At 43.9% G+C, this 22,287-nt stretch overlaps 1 protein-coding gene across 7 annotated transcripts in view; it reads right to left on the minus strand.

Annotated features, from left to right (window-relative positions):
* ARID4B (AT-rich interaction domain 4B) overlaps positions 1-22,287 on the minus strand; it is an 852,780-nt gene that overhangs the window by 647,600 nt on the left and 182,893 nt on the right. For all 7 annotated transcript variants that reach the window (XM_033937320.1, XM_033937318.1, XM_033937319.1 and 4 more), the window contains exon 7: positions 854-945. In XM_033937320.1, the coding sequence (XP_033793211.1) occupies positions 854-945 (92 nt within the window). The remainder of the gene's footprint in view (positions 1-853; positions 946-22,287) is intronic.

Here is a 22,287-nt window from a genome sequence, read left to right on the forward strand (position 1 = left end):
GTAGAGGAATTACGAGTGGAGGAGATAAGTTTTGAATAGTATTCTTTTTTTGTTTGTTGAATAGTTGTTTTGTAGTGAATAGCTTTTTCTTTGAATAGAATAAGATGGATATTAAGGCGTGTTTTTCGCCATTTATTTTCAGATGAACGAAGTTGTCGACGGAGGAGAATTCGTTTGTCATTATACCAAGGTTGTTGTCTCCTTGAAGATAGGGTAGAGGTAGGTTTTTTTATTTTTTGTTCTGATTTGGATGCCAAAGAATCTAATAATGATTTTGTTGATATTTCCCATAAAGAAGTTTGTTCTGTAATAGAGAGGGAAGAAAAGTCTTTAAGATTTAGATTAAAGGAGGTCTGAATGGCTGAAAGGGTTATGTTATTAAAATTACGAGTGATTTAAGTATTTTTATGTTGTTGGTTATGGCTAGGATGGACTTGAGGGTCAAGTAACCAGGTGATAAGAGTGTGGTCTGACCATGGAATTAAATGGTATTGGAAATTGTGGAAAAGGTGGTTAATTGAGGTAGGACAAAAAATCATGTCAAGAATATTGCCGGCGGAGTGTGTAGGCATAGAGATAAGAGGGGATAGAGATAGGTCAGAAATAAGAGTAAGAAGTTCAGAGGTGATGAAATGATTAGGAGAGTTAAAATGGATATTGAAATCTCCGAGAATTATGGAATCAGGGTGAGCGATATTGAAGTCAGATATAATAGAGGTGAGGGTTGAAATTCATAAGCATTTCAAAATCACCCATAATTAAAAATAAGAGAAAGCAAAATTTTCCAGTTCTTTAATAAAAGTAAAAGAGGAAAAGGATCATATTTCCACTTTTAAATAGGCCTGCAACTTACATATGATTAGATCGTCTTCCTCGGTTAATTTTTCTCCCAATGACAGGAGAGCCAAAATGTTCAGGATTGGTGAGTGGGAGTTGGTCCAATGTCTGTAAAGAAGAAGAAATTACAACTGTCAGTACCCAAAAACATCTAAAAACAAAAAACATAAGAGATGAAACATAAATCAGCAATATGAACTCTGAGGACTTTATTAGAGATCATACTCGACAGGTGACCCTTGAGGGGAGGCATTCTAGCCTAGTGCCTAAATCTCAGTAAGTCTGGTTCTAAGAGAGGTTGTAGAGGCTCAGCATTAAAGATAGTTTTCACAGCAACCTATGAAATGCATATATAATTTGCATATATTTGCTTGAGGAGAGAGCTATTATCGAAAAGGCTTCTTTGCATCTGTTTTTGAGACTTTGGGGAGTAGTAAGTGGGAGAGAGGCCTGGAAAACTCTTAAACTCAGGCCAAGCACACTATATTTCATGGGGGGGGGGGTGAATCCTCACCCTAACTGAAAAGCACTCCTTGAGGAGAGACCTCTGGCTAGTTTCAGCCTCTTGAGACTGAATTCTGAGGACTTTCTTAAAGACTAGACACCACAGGTAACGCTTTGAGATTAATTCCTTCCCACCCATCCCATGGCGGAGCTTTTTGGCTCTTCAGCTAACCAGGAACATTGCTTTGGTAGGATTTTTCTGTTCTTTCGTTTTTCTTCCAGCTGGAAGTACTTCTGCATCACAGTATGGCTGGGAGACATTGTGTCACCAAAGCTGCTGCTCAGGTTACAGCTTCTGTCTCTGTGCAGACAGAAAATGTTACCTAGGTCATTGTACAGATCAATAGTGAGACCTCACCTGGAGTACTGTGTTCAGTTTTGGAGGCCACATTATCAAAATGATGTGAAGAGAATGGAGTCGATTCAGCAAATAGCCACTAGGATGGTCTCAGGACTAAAAAGTCTCCCATATGAAGAACGTTTGAGCAGGCTGCGCTTATATTCTCTCGAAGAGAGCAGGGAAAGGGGGGACATGATAGAAACATTCAAATACATCACAGGCGGTATAGATGTGGAGGAAGAACTATTTTGTCTTACGGGTCCCACGGCGACAACTCAGGGGGGGGGGGATTTCATGGGTACACCAGGAAGTATTTCTTCATCGAAAGGGTAATTGATCGATGGAATGGTCTTCTACGTCAGGTAGTTGAGGCCAGAACCACGCTCGACTTCAAGGGACGATGGGACAGACAGGTGGGGTCGCTCCAGAGGAATGCTTAAAAGATGGAGGGAGGGAGGAGGGAGGGTTCTTGAGTGGGCAGACTTGTTGGGCCATCGGCCCTTTTCTGCCGTCATACTCTATGTTTCTATGAAGTGGTTCCATGTGCAACCTGTCTTCAGCTTCAATCTCTCATGAAAGAGGTAAAGGAACAGAGAAGAGGTGGCAAGACTGAGAAGCGTCTGTGAGAATGAGGTATAAAGGAGAATTCCAGTTGGACCCCTTTCTTGAGGACCCTCGGGATATGACTACAGGATTTTTAAAAACAGGACTTTACAAAAAAGACACGTCAAGCTTGATTTCTGCATAGTTTCATCTTTACAAGAACTCTAGGAAAAGATAGTTTCTGTACCTCATGTGCCAGTTTCCTCCAACCTCTGCTGATCGAGATAACTAAAGACACATCATTCAGATCTTACCACACAGCACAGACCATTGTTTGCTACATGAAAAGAAAATTATAATACTGGTGCTTAGCTGAGAGACAGAGACAGGCCTGCAGGTGTAAAGCAGTCAGCAATGATTCCTGTTTTCCCTATATTCTTTGACCAGAGGTGAAACAATGGACAGTAGGCTAGGCCAGGTATGAGGTCTATGCATTATATGCACAAAACTTGGACAAGTGATAAGGCTGTCCTTCTGAAAGCCACTGTAAGATGAAATAACAGCTTTGTTGGAACATCAGATAAAGACAGAACTACAGTTTCCCTGGTCCAAGGAACCACAAAAGGACAAGTTGACCTACACGTAGTGATGCTAGATACCGGCAGTGGGCTGAGGGAGAGCTAATTTTCCTGGGTCTATTCTTGGTGGAGGGTAAACTGTTATCAGATGATTATACAAAGGAGGAGTATGTATGGTCGTGAAATATAAAAAAACCGAAAAGAGGAGTGCAGAAAGGACTACAGGGTGAAACTGAAAGAAGCCAAGAAAGATACATCTGGCGAAAGCACAGGCGGAAGAACAAATGGCTAAAAATGTAAAAAAAAAAAGGGAGATGAAAAATGGAATTGCTAAACTAAAAGATGCTGGGAACCGATATGTTACATTAGTGACTTCTATTCCGCCTGTACCTTGCAGTTCTAGGCGGATTACAAAAGAGCTAACTGGACATTTCCAGGAAAGTTACAATTTTGGGTTACAAATAAGATGAGATAGCTGGATATTTCCAGGAAATATTGCAAATTAGATAACAAGTAAAACAACTGGACATTTCTAGGCAATATTACAAATAAGATAGCTGGACATTTCCAGGAGCATTACATTTTGGAGTACTGTATTCTTGGTTGATATTTTGGAGTGGAAAAGAATACCAGAGGAGCGGTGGAATTGAGAGGGGTTTTATCAGGGAGGGAAGGAAAGATGGGTGGGGTTAAGGTGACCGGGTTTTGATTTCTTTTTGAAATGTTTTGAGGTCGCACGAGGTTGGAGATGGAGTGGTCGAGGTTTGCTGCTTGTGTCGCAAGTAGGTTGTCAAACATCTTCTTGCGTTGAGTACCTTTGAGTGGAGGGTAGGTAAATGGGGTCAGAGATCTTTGTCTAGTGGTGCGGATCTGATTTAGGCGGTTGTTTAGATAGGAGGGCGCAGAGCCATTTAATGCTTTGAATAATAGACAGTAAAGTTTGAATTGAATTTGTGCTTGTATTGGTAACCAGTGTGAGTCTAGGTAGACAGAGGTGATGTGGTCATATTTTCTCAGTGAGTAGATCAATCTGAGAGCAATGTTCTGTATAGTCTGTAGTTGTTTTAGCATGTTGGTAGGGCATGGCAGATAGAGGGAGTTGCAGTAGTCTAGTAGACCTAAGACTAGAGATTGGACAATGAGCCTGTATTGCTCTATGTCGAAGAATTTTCTTATTTTACATAGATTTCTCATGATTAAAAAAGCTTTCTGGGTTATCTTGTTGATTTGAGCCTGCATTGTGCAGCATCTGTCTATCGTTAGTCCTAGGAGTTTAATATAGGGCTGTAATGGGTATTTGGTGGCCTTGATTTCTAGTTCTGTGATGGTGGGGGTTTTGGACTTTTCAAGCAGAAGGAATTTTGTTTTATCTGAGTTTAGTTTCAGTTTGTGGTCTATCATCCATTTTTTCACTGCATCTAGAGTTTTCCAATTTTACTGTTGAGGTGGGGGTCTGGTGAGTCAAAGGGGAGGAGTATGGTGATGTTGTCTGCGTAGCTGAAAGATGTAACATTTAAGTTGTCTAGAGTGGTTCCGAGGGAGGAAATAAAGAGGTTAAAGAGCGTAGGTGATAGTGGTGATCCTAGTGGAACTCCGCAGGGGTTGGACCATGGATCAGATTTGAGATCGTTGGACTTTACTCTGTAAGTTCTTGATTTGAGGAATCCTTGGAACCAGTTGTATATCCTACCTGAGATCCCTATGGCTTCAAGTATCTGTAGTAGTATAGTGTGGTCGACCAGGTCAAATGCCACAGAGAGATCAAGTTGAATTATCAGCATCTTTTTGCCTTTGCTAAGGTGCTGTCGAGCTATGTCTAGTAGGGTTACTAGTAGTGTCTCTGTGCTATGGTTGGTTCGGAAACCTGATTGAGGGATGAAGTAGTTGTGGTCTTCCAGGTAGTTAGTGAGGAATTGTGCAACTAGACCTTCTATTATTTTAACGTATATTGGTATTGAAGCGATGGGTCTGTAGTTGGAGGGGGTATCAATTGGGGCTTTGTGATCTTTCACAATTGGGGTGATTATGATCTCTCCTAGGTTCTGTGGGAATTGTCCTTCCGTTAACGTGGTTTGTATCCATTGCATGAGGCTAACTCTGAATTTGGTGGAGGCGTTTGTTATCAGGTATGTTGGACAGTTGTTTAGGTCGCATGATACTTGGCTATATTTTTTGTAGAGTCGATTCATGTCAGATCAGTGTACTACTGGGAAGTTGGTCCAGCTTCTGTCCGCAGCAATGGCTTCTCCTATTGTAGGGTTTGTAGTTATCTCGTCGAGGTGGGTGTGTGCGCGGTTGAAGGTGATCCTGATCTTGGTGATCTTGTTTTTGAAGTGGTCTGCTAGTTGGATAGCTGTTGGTGGATGGTTTCCTTGAGTAGCTAGGAAAGGTTTGGTGTCAGTGAGGTTTTTTACTAGTTTGAATAGCTTTTTTGTGTCTTGGGTTTCCATTCCTACCATTTTGGAGTAGTAGGTTTTCCATTTTTCCTTGATCTTGTATTGTTTGATTAGGCTTCTCCATGCTATTTTAGTGTTCTAGGTTCTTTTTTTTCATTCTCTTTCTAGTTGTCTGCAATGCTTTTTGATTTGGAGAAGTTCAGAGTCGAACCATTTGTCTGAAAGTCTGCAGATTTTGAGTTTTGATTTTTCTGGAGCAAGTTCATTCTGGATGGATTCACTTAAGGTTCGCCATTGGGATATGAATTCTTTGGGGGCTATGGTATCGATTACAAGGTCTGCTTTGTCCCAGAATGTGGTTTTTTGGCGTGTTTTGAAGGGGGTTTTGAGGGGATGATGTTTGTTGTTGCGTTGAGCCCAGTTACATTACATTACAGATTTCTATTCTGCTATTACCTTGTGGTTCAAGGCGGATTACAAAAGATTTATGAAAGGGGGTTACAATGGAAGAACTTTAGTCGTTACTAAAGTTGTAAAGAGTAGAACATTTGTCAGTATTTGAATGGTAAAAAGTGGAGAGGAGTAAGTAGAGAATTAGGAAGAAAGGGAAACTAAGGAAGATCATTTGTTGTTTTTTCAGGTTGTACAATGGAAGAACATTTGTCCTTTCTAGTGTTGTAGAGAGTAGATCTTTTGTCATTTCAAGAGATGTAAAGAGTGGATCATGTTAGGATTGTTTCAGGAATTTCTTGAAGAGTATGGTTTTTAGATCTTTTCTGAATATCTTGTAGTCTGGGGTGGTTATCAGTAGGTTAGAGATCTGTTTATCTAGTTTTGCGGCTTGAGTGGCTAGGAGGCCAACGTGTAGATTTTTCCATTTTACTTCTTTGATCGGGGGGGTATGAATGGGGAGTGCGTTTTTCTGTGTCTGGTTGAGGTTGCTTGGATGAGGCGGTTGTTTAGGTAGGATGGGCTGTCTCCATATTGGGTTTTAAAGTTGATGTTGATGTTAAAGGTGTATTTGTAGTGGTCTGCCCAGAGGGAGGGGTGCCAGGCCCCGTTTCAGATGTGGATTTCAGGGTTGTGAGGGTCTTGGGTCATATATGCTGCGATATCTAATTGGTGGCCTTTTTCATGTGTGGGTTGGGGGTTGAGAATCTGATAGATTAGTGCTTTGAGGTATGAGAGTATATTATCAACTTGTTTGGAGGTGTGGTCTTCTAGGTGGAGGTTTATGTCTCCAAGAAGGAGGTTATGAGGTGATGTTAGGGAGTTCTGGTAAATGAAGTCTTCGAGTACTTGTTTGTTAGCGTTCCATTTTCCTGGAGTTATGTAACATAGAATGCAGGTCAGGGTACGTTTGAGTGTATCGTCGGATAGTTGGCAGGCTAGAAGATCCAAGTGGGGGGTAGAATGTTTGTCTAGGACTTTTATGTTGATGTTGTTTTTGACTAGAATGGCCAGACCTCCTCCTCACTTTTTTTCTCGACAGACCCTTCTAATTTATATCCCTTAGGGCAGAGTTCTGTGATGCTGGGGTCTGAATCGGAGGTAAGCCAGGATTCGACTAGGAGTAGGCATCCTAACTATTCTTTAACTATCCAGTCCTTTATTAGGTCTACCTTTGGGCCTATTGATCTAATGTTCATATATGCACAAGCTATTGAGGAATATCTTATGTGAGGAAAGGAGGTGCTTTTTGGGTAGAGGAGGTTTCTTGGTTTAGGGTAGAGGTAGTGGTCTGTTGACCTAGACTTTGGAGGTGGTCTTTTTCTCCAACTGGTAGGGATGCTTTTTTGGTTGAGTATAGAGCAGTCTATCAGATTTCTGGGAGAGTTGGGTTTCCTGGATGGTTGTGGATGTCTGTAGGATTCTGTTATAATTGGGATGGTGGATGTATGGTATCCTGTTGTTTTCCAGTTTGTTAATAATAGGAAGAGTAGTAGATGGACGAGCATGAGTTTTGTAATATAGGGTGTCATTGTATTATTATGTGCGGTGGAGGTTCTACCTTTGCCTGATAGCTGGGCGCGAGGTGTAAGTTTCTGACAGTATAGAATTATATTGGGTGAGGGTTGAGGTTGGGAGGAGGTAAGAGGCGGCTCCTTTCCTTAATGCCTTATTTGGTTGGGAAATCTGCTGTGCTCCCCTGTGGGCTCTTTGTTGGGTTGGTCGGTTGTGGGAGTTAGATCTGAAGAGAGTTTTATCTTTAAGGGACTGGAGAGAGAGGAGAAGAAGTTGACTCCCTACTTCTCGGCCCTTCAGAGCAGGGGCACCATTTGAGTTCTCCCAGGGGGTCAGGCGCTGGGGTGGCGGGTCGTCTGCTGCGGTGACTCACGTTGAGGCGTTTCTTGGTTCTTCGCGCAGTTGCTTCGCAAAGGCACGTGCTAAGGCGCACGCGCCTTTGCCGTGCGCCTTAGCCAGTGTGCCGAACGCCTGCGCGCCGTTACTGTTGTAAGAATTTCAAGGAAAAAGTTTCCTCTCCCGGCTGGCTGTGGGGAGGGGGCGGAGCGGGGCTCGTTTACCCTGCAGGCAGGGCCGATGGTCTCCCTCTCTATCTGTGGTGGCGTAGGCTGGTTCCCGCCGCTGAAACTCGAAGAAAAAGTTTCCTCTCCCGGTTGGCTGTGGGGAGGAAGCGGAGCGGGGCTCGTTTACCATGCAGGCAGGGCCGATGGTCTTCCTCTCTATCTGTGGTGGCGTGGGCTGGTTCCCGCCACTGAAAATAGAAGAGAAAGTTTCCTCTCCCAGCTAGCTGTGGGGAAGAGGCAGAACGGGGCTCGTTTACCTTGCAGACAGGGCCGATGGTCTCCCTCTCTATCTATGGTGGCATGGGCTGGTTCCCGCCACTGAAAATCGAAGAGAGTGATGAGGAAAAAGCAAATGTGCTAAACAAATACTTCTGTTTTGTGTTCACAGAAGAAAATCCTGGAGAAGGACCGAGATTGTCTGGAAAAGTTACACGAGAAAATGGAGTAGATTCTGCGCCGTTCACGGAGGAGAGTGTATATGAGCAACTTGAAAAACTGAAGGTGGACAAAGCGATGGGACCAGACGAAATCCAACCCAAGATACTAAGGGAGCTCAGGGAGTTTCTGGCGAGTCTTATTAAAGACTTGTTCAACAAATCTCTGGAGACGGGAGTGATTCCTGGGGATTGGAGGAGAGCGGATGTGGTCCCTATTCATAAAAGTGGTCACAGGGATGAAGAGGGAAACTACAGGCCAGTAAGCCTCACTTCAGTTGTTGGAAAAATAATGGAAGTGTTGCTGAAAGAAAGGATAGTGTACTTCCTTGAATCTAATGGGTTACAAGATCCGAGGCAACATGACTTTACAAAAGGTAAATCGTGCCAAACGAACCTGATTGAATTTTTTGATTGGGTGACCAGAGAGCTGGATCAAGGACAAATGCTAGATGTAATTTACTTAGATTTCAGCAAAGCCTTTGATACAGTTCCTCATAGGAAGCTGTTGAACAAACTTGAAGGGCTGAAGTTAGGACCCAAAGTGGTGAACTGGGGTAGAAACTGGCTGTAGGATAGACGTCAGTGGGTGGTGGTTAATGGAAGTCGCTCGGAAGAAGGAAAGGTGAGTAGTGGAGTCCCTCAGGGTTCGGTGCTGGGGCCAATCCTGTTCAATATGTTTGTGAGTGACATTGCTGAAGTGTTAGAAGGAAAAGTGTGCCTTTTTGCAGATGATACCAAGATTTGTAATAGAGTAGACACCGAAGAGGGATTGGAAAATATGAAAAAGTATCTGCAAAAGTTAGAGGAATGGTCTAATGCCTGGCAACTAAAATTCAATGCAAAGAAATGCAGAGTAATGCATTTGGGGATTAATAATCGGAAGGAACCGTATATGCTGGGAGGAGAGAAGCTGATATGCACGGATGGGGAGAGGGACCTTGGGGTGATAGTGTCCGAAGATCTAAAGGTGAAAAAACAGTGTGACAAGGCAGTGGCTGCTGCCAGAAGGATGCTGGGCTGTATAAAGAGTGGCGTAGCCAGTAGAAGGAAGAAGGTGTTGATGCCCCTGTACAGGTCATTGGTAAGGCCCCACTTGGAGTATTGTGTTCAGTTTTGGAGACTGTATCTGGCAAAGGACGTAAGAAGACTTGAAGCGGTCCAGAGGAGGGCGACGAAAATGATAGGAGAGACGTATGAGGAGAGACTGGAAGCCCTGAATATGTATACCCTAGAGGAAAGGAGAGACAGGGGAGATATGATTCAGATGTTCAAATACTTAAAGGGTATTAATGTAGAACATAATCTTTTCCAGAGAAAGGAAAATGGTAAAACCAGAGGACATAATTTGAGGTTGAGGGGGGGTAGATTCAAAGGCAATGTTAGGAAATTCTACTTTACGGAAGGGTGGTGGATGCCTGGAATGCGCTCCCGAGAGAGGTGGTGGAGAGTAAAACTGACTGAGTTCAAAGAAGCATGGGATGAACACAGAGGATCTAGAATCAGAAAATAATATTAAAAATTGAACTAAGGCCAGTACTGGGCAGACTTGCACGGTTTGTGTCTGTATATGGCCATTTCGTGGAGGATGGGCTGGGGAGAACTTCAATGGCTAGGAGGGTGTAGATTGTCTGGAGTAGGTTTTAACAGAGATTTCGGCAGTAGAACCGAAGCACAGTACCGGGTAGAGCTTTGGTTTCTTGTCCAGAAATAGCAAAGAAGAAAAAATTAAAAAATATAAATTTAAATTGAATCAGGTTGGGCAGACTGGATGGACCATTCGGGTCTTTATCTGCCGTCTTCTACTATGTTACTATGTTACTTACCACCTCAGAACTCCTCCAGTACAATCAAGTTATTTATTTTCTTAATTGGAGGGCCCTGCCTGACCTTCTGAAGGACTATGTAGCCTGGGATAAGGTGTGGGTGGAATCTAGTGGGCGGGGTGTTTATCCAGATTGTATAGCTTACTGATCCATCAGGACATCCCGCCAGAACATTATTTTGCTTACTGCAAAAAGTGCTGGATGCAGTATTCCAGGTGAGAGTGTACCATGGCCTGGTACAGCGGCACGATAACCAATCTGTTTGTGATCCCCTTCTTAATCATTCCTAGCATTCTTTTCACCCTTTTCGCCACCACCGCTCATTGTGCAAACAGTTTCATCGACTTGTCGACCAGTACTCCCAAGTCTCTTTCCTGAGGGGTCTCTCCAAGTACCGCTCTGGATATTCTGTATTCATGTTTAAGATGATTGTTACCGGCATGCATCACCTTACACTTATCCACGTTGAACCTCATTCGCTATGTTCTGGTCCATTTCTCGAGCGTGTTTGTCACATTGCAGGTCTTCGCAATCCTCCAGCGTCTTCACTACTCTGAATAACTTCGATCGTCTGCAAATGTAATCAGCTCACTCGTCGTACCAATTTCCAGGTCGTTTATAAATATGTTGAAGAGCACAGGCCCAAGCACCGAACCCTGCGGCACTCCACTCATGATGCACCATTTACCCCCATTCTCTGTTTCCTATACCCAGCCAGTTTTTATTCCATGTGTGTATTTCACCCTTGATTCCATGGCTCGCAATTTTTTGAACTAGTCGTTCATGCGGAACCTTGTCGAACGCCTTCTGAAAATCCAGATATACAGTGTCGACTGGGTCACCCTTGTCTATGTGCCTGTTTACTCCCTTGAAGAAGTGCAGCAAGTTAGTCAAGCAAGATCTTTCTTTCCTGAAGTCATGCTGGCTGGTCCTCATCAGATTATGTCCGTCAAGGAGATCAATGATGAGGTCCTTTATCAGCGCCTCTACCATCTTTCCCAGTACCGAGGTCAGACTCACCGGTCTGTAGTTTCCTGAATTTCCTCTCAAACCATTCTTGAAGATCGGCGTAATATTCGCCACTTTCCAGTCTTCCGAAATCTTTCCTGATTTGATCGACAGATTGGCTATTAGTTGAAGCAGTTCAGCTATAGCCCCTTTCAGTTCCTTCATTACCCTCAGATGGATGCCATCTGGTCCTGGGGATTGATTGTTTTTAAGCCTATCAATCTGCCTGCATACCTCTTCTAGACTGACCATTTACCCTAACAGTTTCCCATCTTCGTTTCCTGCGTATAGCCTGCCGGCTTCAGGTATGTTGTGTATATCCTCTTCAGTAAGTACAGACACAAAAAATGTGCTCAGTTTGTCGGCGATGGCTTTGTCCTCCATTAGCACTCCCTTTATTCTATGGTCATCCAAAGGACCCACTGCTTCCTTCACAGGTCATTTCCTCTTAATATATCGAAAGAACAGCTTCAAGTTTTTTGCCTCCTTAACTGTTTTTTCCTCGTAGTTTCTTTTGGCCCCTCTTACTGTCTTATGGCACCTGCTTTGATGATGTCTGTGCTTTTTCCAGTTTTCGTCCATTTTTGACCTTTTCCATTCCTTAAATGAAGTCTTCATGTCTCTGATCGCTTCCTTCAGTGAGCCATGCCGGTTTCTTCTTTTTCCTCTTGGATCCCTTGTTGATACGTGGTATACAGATTTTGCGCCTTGGTGACTGTGTCCTTAAAAAGGGACCATGCTTGCTCTAGCATTTTTACAGTGCTTATCCTCTTCTTAATCTTCTTCCCCGCAATGAGTTTCATCCCTTCATAATTCCCTTTTCGAAAGTTCAGTACTGTGGCCTTCATTCTGGATCGATATTTTGCCCCTGTGTCCAGGTTGAAGCGGATCATATTGTGATCATTGCTTCCCAGCGTCCTTTCTACTTCTACAACTTGCGCCGGTCCTTGTAGTCCTTTTAGAATTAAGTCCAGAATTGCATTTCCTCTTGTATTTTCATTGACAATTTGTTCCAGGAAGCAATCACCTATAGCATCCAGGAACTTGGTCTCCCTACTGCAGCCGGAGGTGTTTAGGTTCCAGTCTATCCCCAGAAAATTGAAGTCACCCATAATAACTGCGTTGCCTCCATTACATTTACGTTTAATCTCATCCGACATTTCTCCATCAGACTGCTCTGGGGGTCGGTAGTAGATGACGATATTCATTTCTATTCCATTTGTTCCCGGAATTTTGACCACCCCTCAACCTCAAATTATGTCATCTGGTTTTACCATTTTCCTTTCTCTGGAAAAGATTTTATTTTACATTAATACTCTTCAAGTATTTGAATGTCTGAATCATATCTCCCCTGTCCCTCCTTTACTCTAGGGTATACATATTCAGGGCTTCCAGTCTCTTCTCATACCTCTTCTGCCGCAAGCCTCCTATCATTTTCGTCACCCTCCTCTGGACTGCTTCAAGTCTTCTTACGTGCTTTGCCACATACGATCTCCAAAACTGAACACAATACTCCACATGGGGCCTCACCAATAACCTATACATGGGCATCAACAACTTCTTCCTTCTACTGGCTATGCCACTCTTTACACAACCCAACATCCTTCTGGCAGCAGCCACCGCCTTCTCACACTGTTTTTTCACCTTTAGATCTTTGGACACTATCACCCCAAGGTCCCTCTCCCCGTCTGTGCATATCAGCTTCTCAAATAGTAACATAGTAACATACTAGATGACGGCAGATAAAGACCCGAATGGTCCATCCAGTCTACCCAATCTGATTCAATTTAAATTTTTTAAATTTTTTCTTCTTAGCTATTTCTGGGCAAGAATCCAAAGCTTTACCCGATACTGTGCTTGGGTTCCAACTGCCGAAATCTCCGATAAAACCTATTCAAGCCCATCTAAACCCTCCCAGCCATAGAAGCCCATCCTCTCCCAAACGGCCATATATAGACACAGACCGTGCAAATCTGCCCAATACTGGCCTTAGTTCAATATTTAATATTATTTTCTGATTCTAGATCCTCTGTGTTCATCCTACGCTTTTTTGAACTCAGTCAACGTTTTCCTCTCCACCACCTCTCTCAGGAAAGCATTCCAGACATCCACCATCCTCTCCGTAAAGAAGAATTTCCTAACATTGCTCTTGAATCTACCACCCCTCAACCTCAAATTATGTCCTCTGGTTTTACCATTTTCCCTTCTCTGGAAAAGATTTTGTTCTATGTTAATACCCTTCAAGTATTTGAACGTCTGAATCATATAATAATAATAATAATTTTATTTTTTTATATATCGCCAATGCCAAAGTAGTTTGAGGCGGTTTACAATAAGAAGAACTGGACAGTCAGCGAAGACATAACAATGAAGTCCTTGAATACAATGAATATCTAATATAATAAAATGGTAAGCCGCGCATGCGCACTAAAAAAAACGTGTTCCGTGAGCGAAAATAACAATTGCGCATGCGCGGCCCCGGCGGCGGCTTTCAAATAAAAAAAAAAATTTCCATAGCTGCGGCGGCCTTCCTCACCCCCGGCTCCTCTCTTGAACTGGACGGTCCCCGCGTCTGCCTACCCTTCCCCCCAACAAAGCGCATTCCCCCCCCCCCCCAACGAATCAATAAATCGAACCGGGCCGCCCTCCGCAACAGACCAGAGGAGTTCTTTGCCGCTCACACCCCTTCCCTTGCCGCTGACCCGAATACCTACCCGGCGATTCAAGAAGCCTGTGCAGCAGTCTTCACACGCTGCTTCAGGCTCTTCTACTGCCCTTATTTGCTCTGCCGCGTCTCTGATGATGTCATTAGAGACGCGGCAGAGCAAATAAGCGCAGTAGAAGGACCCGAAGCAGCGTGTGAAGACTGCTGCACAGGCTTCTTGAATCGCCGACTTACAAGTGAAGGGGAGCGGGGGGGGGGCCGCAATGACTCTATCCGATTAATTAAAAAACTCTGCACAAGGGGAGCAGGAAGAGGTGCAGATGGACAGCGGGGGAAATTAAGGGAGACCTGCTGATGGACAGGGGGGGGAAATGAAGGGAGGCCTACTGCTGGACAGGGGGAGCAAGAAGAGGTGCTGATGGACAGGGGGGGAGATAAAACAAAGGGAGAAGGGCTGCTGCTGGATAAGGGGAGCAATGAAGAGGTGGTGGTGGACAGGGGGGAAAAATGAAGGGAGGCCTAATGCTGGACAGGGGGAGCAGGAAGAGGTGCTGATGGACAGGGGGAAAAAAATTAAGGGAGGCCTACTGCTGGACAGAGGGAGCAGGAAGAGGTGATGATGGACAGGGGGAAAAAGGAAGGGATGCCTATTGTTGGACAGGGGGAGAAGGAAGAGGTACTGATGGACAGGGGGGAGGTAAAACAAAGGGGGAAGGGCTGTTGCTGGATAAAGGGAGCAGTGAAAGGGTGGTCGTGGACACAGGGGAGGTAAAAAGAAGGGAGAATGGACAGGAAAAAGTGGCTAAGGAGACAGAGAGAGAAAGAAATAAAGACAGACACACACACATATATTCTAGCCCGAGGGAGGAAAATGCTGCACAGGGAAGTAGGGAGGGGGGAAATGCTGATGCACAAGGAAATGGAGGGGGAGGGAATGCTGATATGGCTACTGTACAGGAAGGTGGATAAGGGGAGATAAATGCTGCATAGGGGGCAGAAAGATAGATAAATAGAAAGAAAGACAAATAATAGGAGGGAGGGAGACAGAAATAAAAGAAGAAAGACACAAGGGCAGGGAGTGAGACAGAAAGAAAGACAGACATACATATATTCTAGCACCCGTTAATGTAACGGGCTTAAAGACTAGTTTAGAATAATAGTGATGTCTTTGAATACATGCATATTTGTGGGGAGGAAGAGAAACAGAGTGAGTCACATTGTAGGGATGTCCCTCCTTTCCTCTAGGGTATACATATTCAGGGCTTCCAGTCTCTCCTCATAAGTCTTCTGGCACAAGCCTCCTATCATTTTTGTCGCCCTCCTCTGGACCGCTTCAAGTCTTCTTATGTCCTTCGCCAGATACGGTCTCCAAAACTGAACACAATACTCCAAGTGTGGCCTCATCAATGACCTGTACAGGGGCATCAAAACCTAATTCCTTCTACTGGCTACGCCTCTCTTTATACAGCCCAGCATCCTTCTGGCAGCAGCCACAGCCTGGTCACACTGTTTTTTCGCCTTTAGATCTTCGGACACTATTACCCCAAGGTCCCTCTCCCCGTCAGTGCATATCAGTTTTTCACCTCCCAACATATACGGTTCCTTCCGATTATTAATCCCCAAATGCATTACTTTGCATTTCTTTGCACTGAATTTTAGTTGCCAGGCATTAGACCATTCTTCTAACTTTTGCAGATTCTTTTTCATATTTTTCACTCCCTCTTCGGTGTCTACTCTGTTACAAATCTTGGTATCATCTGCAAAAAGGCACACTTTTCCTTCTAACCCTTCAGCAATGTCACTCACAAACATATTGAACAGGATCGGCCCCAGCACCGAACCCTGACGAACTCCACTACTCACCTTTCCTTCCTCCGAGCGACTTCCATTAACCATCACCCTCTGGCGTCTATCCGACAGCCAGTTTCTAACCCAGTTCACCACTTTGGGTCCTAACTTTAGCCCTTCAAGTTTGTTCAACAGTCTCCTATGAGGAACTGTATCAAAGGCTTTGCTGAAATCTAAGTAAATTACATCTAGCAAATGTCCTTGATCCAGCTCTCTGGTCACCCAATCAAAAAATTCAATCAGGTTCGTTTGGCACGATTTACCTTTTGTAAATCCATGTTGCCTTGGATCCTGTAACCCATTAGATTCAAGGAAGTAGACTATCCTTTCTTTCAGCAACACTTCCATTATTTTTCCAACAACTGAAATGAGGCTCACTGGCCTGTAGTTTCCCTCTTCATCCCTGTGACCACTTTTGTGAATAGGGACCGCATTAGCTCTCCTCCAATCCCCAGGAACCACTCCCGTCTCTAGTGATTTCTTGAACAAGTCTTTAATAGGACTCGCAAGAACCTCTCTGAGCTCCCTTAGTATCCTGGGATGGATCCCGTCTGGTCCCATTGCTTTGTCCACCTTCAGTTTTTCAAGTTGCTCATAAACACCCTCCTCCGTGAACGGCGCAGAATCTACTCCATTTCCTCGTGTAACTTTGCTAGACAATCTCGGTCCTTCTCCAGGATTTTCTTCTGTGAACACAGAACAAAAGTATTTGTTTAGCACATTTGCTTTCTCCTCATCACTCTCCACATATTGGTTCCCAGCATTTTTTAGTTTAGCAATTCCATTTTTCATCTTCCTCCTTTCACTAATATATCTGAAAAATTTTTGTCTCCCTTTTTTACATTTTTAGCCATTTGTTCTTCCACCTGTGCTTTCGCCAGACATATCTCTCTCTTGGCTTCTTTCAGTTTCACCCTGTAGTCCTTTTTGCACTCCTCTTCTTGGGTTTTTTTATATTTCACAAACGCTAACTCTTTCGCCTTTATTTTCTCCGCCACTAGTTTGGAGAACCATATCGGCTTCCTTTTTCTCTTGTTTTTATTGATTTTCTTCACATATCGCTCCTTTCAGCTTAGACCACTGTCTTTCCACTTCTCTTATGTCCTTCCATCCTAACAGCTCTTTCTTCAGGTACTCTCCCATTGCATTAAAGTCTGTATGTTTGAAATCTAGGACTTTAAGTATCGTGCGGCTGCGCTCCACTTTAGCCGTTATATCAAACCAAACCTTTTCATGATCGCTAATTCCCAGGTGAGCTCTCACTTGAACATTGGAGATACTCTCTCCATTTGTGAGGACCAGATCCAATATCGCTTTTTCCCTCGTGGGTTCCGTCACCATTTGTCTGAGCAGAGCCTCTTGAAAGGCATCCACAATCTCCCTACTTCTTTCCGATTCCGTGGACAGAACATTTCAGTCCGCATCCAGCAGGATGAAATCTCCCAACAGCAGAACCTCCTCTTTCCTTCCAAACTTTGGATATCCACAATCAGATCCTTATCAATTTGCTGTGATTGAGTTGGAAGTCTGTAGACTACACCTACATAGATAGAAGTTCCATCTTCTCTTTTCAGAGCGATCCATATCGCTTCTTCCTCTTCCCAGGTCCCTTGCATTTCGGTCACTTGGATATTAATCTTTACATAGAAAGCTACTCCTCCACCTTTTTGACCATCTCTGTCCTTCCTAAAAAGATAATATCCCAATATGTTTGCATCCCATCCATGTGATTCACTGAATCATGTCTCTGTGATAGCAACAATATCTAGATCTGCCTCTTACATCAGGGCATGCAGATCATGAACTTTGTTACTTAGACTGTGAGCATTTGTGGTCATCGATTTCCAGCTATTTTTCAGTGGTAATCTTTTTCTTATAGATTTTTGTTTTGTTTCACTTTCCGTTGCAATACTAAGAAATGAGTTGCTGATATTGTTTATGTTGCAATCTTTACTACTATCACATCTTTTCTTTTGTCGGGGGTGGTCTCTATAATTGTCCTTCATACATATATCACCCCCACCTTCTAGTTTAAATGCCTTGAAACATATTGTCTAAATTTCTCTGCAAGGTTTCTTTTTCCTGCTGTAATAATATGTAGCCCATCAGTGCAATATAGCTTCTTGTCCTTCCATATATTTCCCTATCCTCCTTTTAAACCTGAATACTTTTTGATGACACCAGGCTTTGAGCCATCTATTAAAGTCTTCTGTGTTTTTCACTCTTTGCTCTCCCTTTCCATATGCAGGCAGTATTTCAGAAAAAGCTAAAGTCTTTACAAAAGGTTTCACTCCCTCACCAAGCTCGCGAAAAGCTTTCTGTGCTGCAAGTGTGGTGTTGTTGGCCAAGTCATTTGTTCCCAGATGGATTACAACATCAGTGTTAAAATCCTTAGTTTCTTCCTTAATTATAGTCTGTATTTGCCTGGAACTCCTGGTAGCTGAGGATCCTGGAAGACATTTCACTATTTTGGTCTCCTCGCCTTGTGTTCCTTGCCTCTGATGATAGAATCCCCCAAAAGTAATAGTTTTCTGTTTTTGGCTTTTTTATTTGTGCTTAGGGTGCGCTTGTTCTCTTGAGTTACCTTCATTGGTTCCAGTCCCACCTCCCTTCTGTTTTCTTGAGTATCGCAGTGCACTAGTGGAACAAAGAAATTCTGTAGAGGTGATATTAGTGAAGGTGAATGTTTCTGTGTTACATGTCGCAGTCTTCCTGAGCCTACTGTGACCCATTTATTCTTGGGCTGTTTTATTCTTTGAGGTAGAGGTGGTAAGTTGGTATGATTTTTTGGAGCGATGGAAGCTGCTTTAATTGTATTCAATTCCTGTTTAAGTTTGAAGAGCTCCTCCTTAATACAAGTTGAAGACAGATGGGGCAAGCCTTAAGCCTCCAAATAGTGTGTCTTGGAATTAAAGCACCACAGTGATTGCATAGAATAAAGGTCATCTTGATTGGTTGTGAAGTGACCTGATTTGAGTAGTCCTGATTATTTGGGTCTCTATATATGAACAGTGGTCCCTGGGGTGGGTGGGACTATAAGTCTTACCCTTATTATTTGGGTCTCTATATATGAACAGTGGTCCCTGGGGTGGGTGGGACTATAAGTCTTATCCTTATTATAAGTCTTACCCTTATGAGAATGTAATTGCTTGTTGTTTTTTTGTATAAAAGTTTAAACATGTAATGTTCAACTAAACTATTGATGTAAAATAAAGATTTCTGAAATTACAAATGAACATAGAAACATAGAAAATGATGGCAGAAAAGGGCCACATCCCATCTAGTCTGCCCACACTAATGAACCACTCCCTAACTTCCTCCATGAAGAGATTCCACATGCCAATCCTATCTTTTCTTAAAATCTGGCATACTGCTGACCTCAATTACCTTTAGTGAAAGATTATTCCAGCGATCAACCACCCTTTCGGTGAAGAAATATTTTCTGGTGTCGCCATGAAATATCCCTCCCCTGATTTTCAACGGATGCCCTCTTGTTGCCAAGGGTCCTTTAAGAAAAAAGAGATCTTCTTCCACCTCGATACGGCCAGTGACATATTTGAACATCTCGATCATGTCTCCCCTCTCTCTGCGTTCCTTGAGTGAGTATAGTTGCAACTTACCCAGCCATTCCTCATACGGGAGATCCTTTAGTCCTGAGACCATCCTGGTGGCCATTCGCTGAACCGACTCAACTCTCAGCACGTCTTTTTGATAATGTGGCCTCCAGAATTGTACACAATATTCCAGATGGGGTCTCACCATGGATCTGTACAACAGCATTATGACCTCGGGCTTACGGCTGACGAAGCTTCTATGGATACAACCCATGATTTGTCTGGCCTTGGATGAAGCTTTCTCCACTTGTTTGACAGTCTTCATATCTTCGCTAATGATCATTCCCAAGACACGTTCTGCTACAGTCCTTGCTAGGATCTCACCATTTAGGGTGTAAGTCCTGTATGGATTTTTGCCGCCAAGGTACATGACCTTGCATTTTTTGGCATTGAAACTTAGTTGCCAAGTCTTTGACCAATGCTCCAGCAGGAGTAGGTCCTGCGTCATACTGTTGGTCATTGAGCTTTTGTCGGGCATTGTGCTTTTGTCTATTGTGCTTTCGCCTACTATGTTGCATAGTTTGGCATCATCGGCGAATAATGTAATTTTACCTCGAAGCCCTTTAGCCAAGTCTCTTACGAAGATGTTAAATAGGATCGGGCCCAAGACCGAGCCCTGCGGTACTCCGCTGATCATCTCCGTCGTATCGGAGAGGGTACCGTTTATCACTACCCTCTGAAGTCTACCTCTAAGCCAGTCCTTAACTCAAGCAGTTGATGTTTCACCTAATCCCATCGAACTCATCTTGCTCAATAACCTGCGGAGTGGGACGCTATCAAACGCTTTGCTGAAGTCACGTTTCACGTTTACGTTTATTAGGATTTTTATATACCGCCTATCAAGGTTATCTAAGCGGTTTTTACAATCAGGTACTCAAGCATTTTTCCCTCTCTGTCCCGGTGGGCTCACAATCTATCTAACGTACCTGTTACACGACGTCCAGGGACTCCCCTATATCCAGCTTTCTTGTTACCCAGTCGAAGAAGCTGATCAGATTTGATTGGCAGGACCTTCCCTTCGTAAAACCATGTTGATGGGGATCTCGTAGATTCTCCTCGTTCAGGATTGCATCTAATTGGCGTTTGATTAGTGTTTCCATAAGTTTACTCACTATCGATGTGAGACTCACCGGTCTGTAATTCGCAGCCTCCGTCTTGCATCCCTTTTTGTAGAGTGGAATGACGTTAGCCGTTTTCCAGTCCAATGGGACTCTTCCTGTACTTAGGGAAAGATTGAAGAGCGCGGATAACGCTTCTGCCAGGACGTCACTCAACTCCCTAAGCACCCTGGGGTGTAGTTTGTATGGTCCCATAGCTTTGTTCACCTTGAGTCTTGATAGCTCATAGTAGACACTGCTGGGTGTAAACTCGAAATTTCGAAACGGGTCTTCCGAGCTTTCCCTTGTCTGCAGCTGAGGGCCAGATCCCGGCGCCTCGCAAGTGAAGACTGAGCATAAGTATTCATTTTTAAGTTTGGCTTTATCGGAGTCCGATTCTACATAGTTCCCGTCGGGATTCCTAAGGCGTACTATCCCGTCAGTGTTTCTTTTTCTGTCACTGATATACCTGAAGAAGGATTTATCGCCCTTCTTGATGTTCTTCGCTAGATTCTCCTCCATTCGGAGTTTGGCCTCTCTGACTGCTGTTTTGATTGCTTTTTAGACTTGGCCAGGTAGTCTTCTTTAGATTGTTGCATCCCTGATTGTTTGTAGAAGATAAACGCTCTTTTCTTCTTTTTTATGAAGTCTGAGATCTCCACAGAGAACCATTGTGGTCTATTGTTTGTTCGTCGTTTACTTACTGATTTTATGTAGCGGTTGGTTGCTTTGTGTATGGTTGATTTCACAGTTGACCACATTACCTCTACATTATCTGTTTCGGCTTGGTTTTGCAGTGCCCGAAGGACGAAATCTCCCATGCTTTCGAAGTTTGTGCCCTTAAAGTTGAGGACCTTGGTTGATGTGTTTGACTTAGTGAACCCTTTCCTGAGGTTGAACCATATCATGTTGTGGTCACTGGAGCCCAACGTATCGCCTACCGAGACCTCTGTGACACTTTCCCCATTGGTGAGTATCAGGTCCAATATCGCCCGGTCCTTAGTGGGCTCTAATACCATTTGTCTGAGTCTCGCTCCCTTTATAGAGGTTAATAGCTTCCTGCTGCTGCTGGTCATAGCGGAAAGTTTGTTCAAATCCACATCAGGCATATTGAAGTCTCCTAGCAATACTGTGTCTCCACGCAAAATGATATTCTCTATGTCTTCGACTAATTCTATATCCATGTCCTCCTGTTGTCTTGGAGGTCTGTATACTACGCCAAGATACAGGCATTTGTCCTTTCCCCTAGCCAAATTCACCCAGAGGGATTCCCCGGTGTACTTGACATCTGCGATATTGGTAACTTTGATGTCCTCTTTGGTGCTACCCCTCCTCCCATTTTGCCCTCTCTGTCGCGACGTAAGTTGTATCCCGGTATAGTCATATCCCACCCATGGGAGTCCGTGAACCAAGTCTCGGATATCGCCACCACATCTAGGTCGGCATCCCTCATTTCATAGAAACATAGAAATAGATGGCAGATAAGGGCCACGGCCCATCTAGTCTGCCCACCCCAATGACCCATCCCTACCTTTCTCTGTGAATAGATCCCACGTGTCTATCCCATTTGGCCTTAAAATCAGGCACGCTGCTGGCCTCAATAACCTGAAGTGGAAGACTATTCCAGCGATCAACCACCCTTTCAGTGAAAAAGAATTTCCTGGTGTCCCCGTGCAGTTTCCCGCCCCTGATTTTCCACGGATGCCCCCTTGTTGCCGAGGGACCCTTGAAAAAGAAGATATCTTCTTCCACCTCGATACGGCCCGTGAGATACTTGAATGTCTCGATCATGTCACCCCTCTCTCTGCGTTCCTCGAGTGAGTACAGCTGCAACTTATCCAGCCATTCCTCATATGGGAGATCCTTGAGTCCCGAGACCATCCGGGTGGCCATTCTCTGGACCGACTCCAGTCTCAGCACATCCTTACGGTAATGCGGCCTCCAGAATTGCACACAGTATTCCAGGTGGGGCCTCACCATGGATCTATACAATGGCATAATGACTTCAGGTTTACGGCTGACGAAACTCCTGCGTATGCAACCTATGATTTGCCTTGCCTTGGATGAAG

Source organism: Geotrypetes seraphini, chromosome 3, assembly GCF_902459505.1.
Source record: "Geotrypetes seraphini chromosome 3, aGeoSer1.1, whole genome shotgun sequence".
Classification (NCBI taxonomy): Eukaryota; Metazoa; Chordata; class Amphibia; order Gymnophiona; family Dermophiidae; genus Geotrypetes; species Geotrypetes seraphini.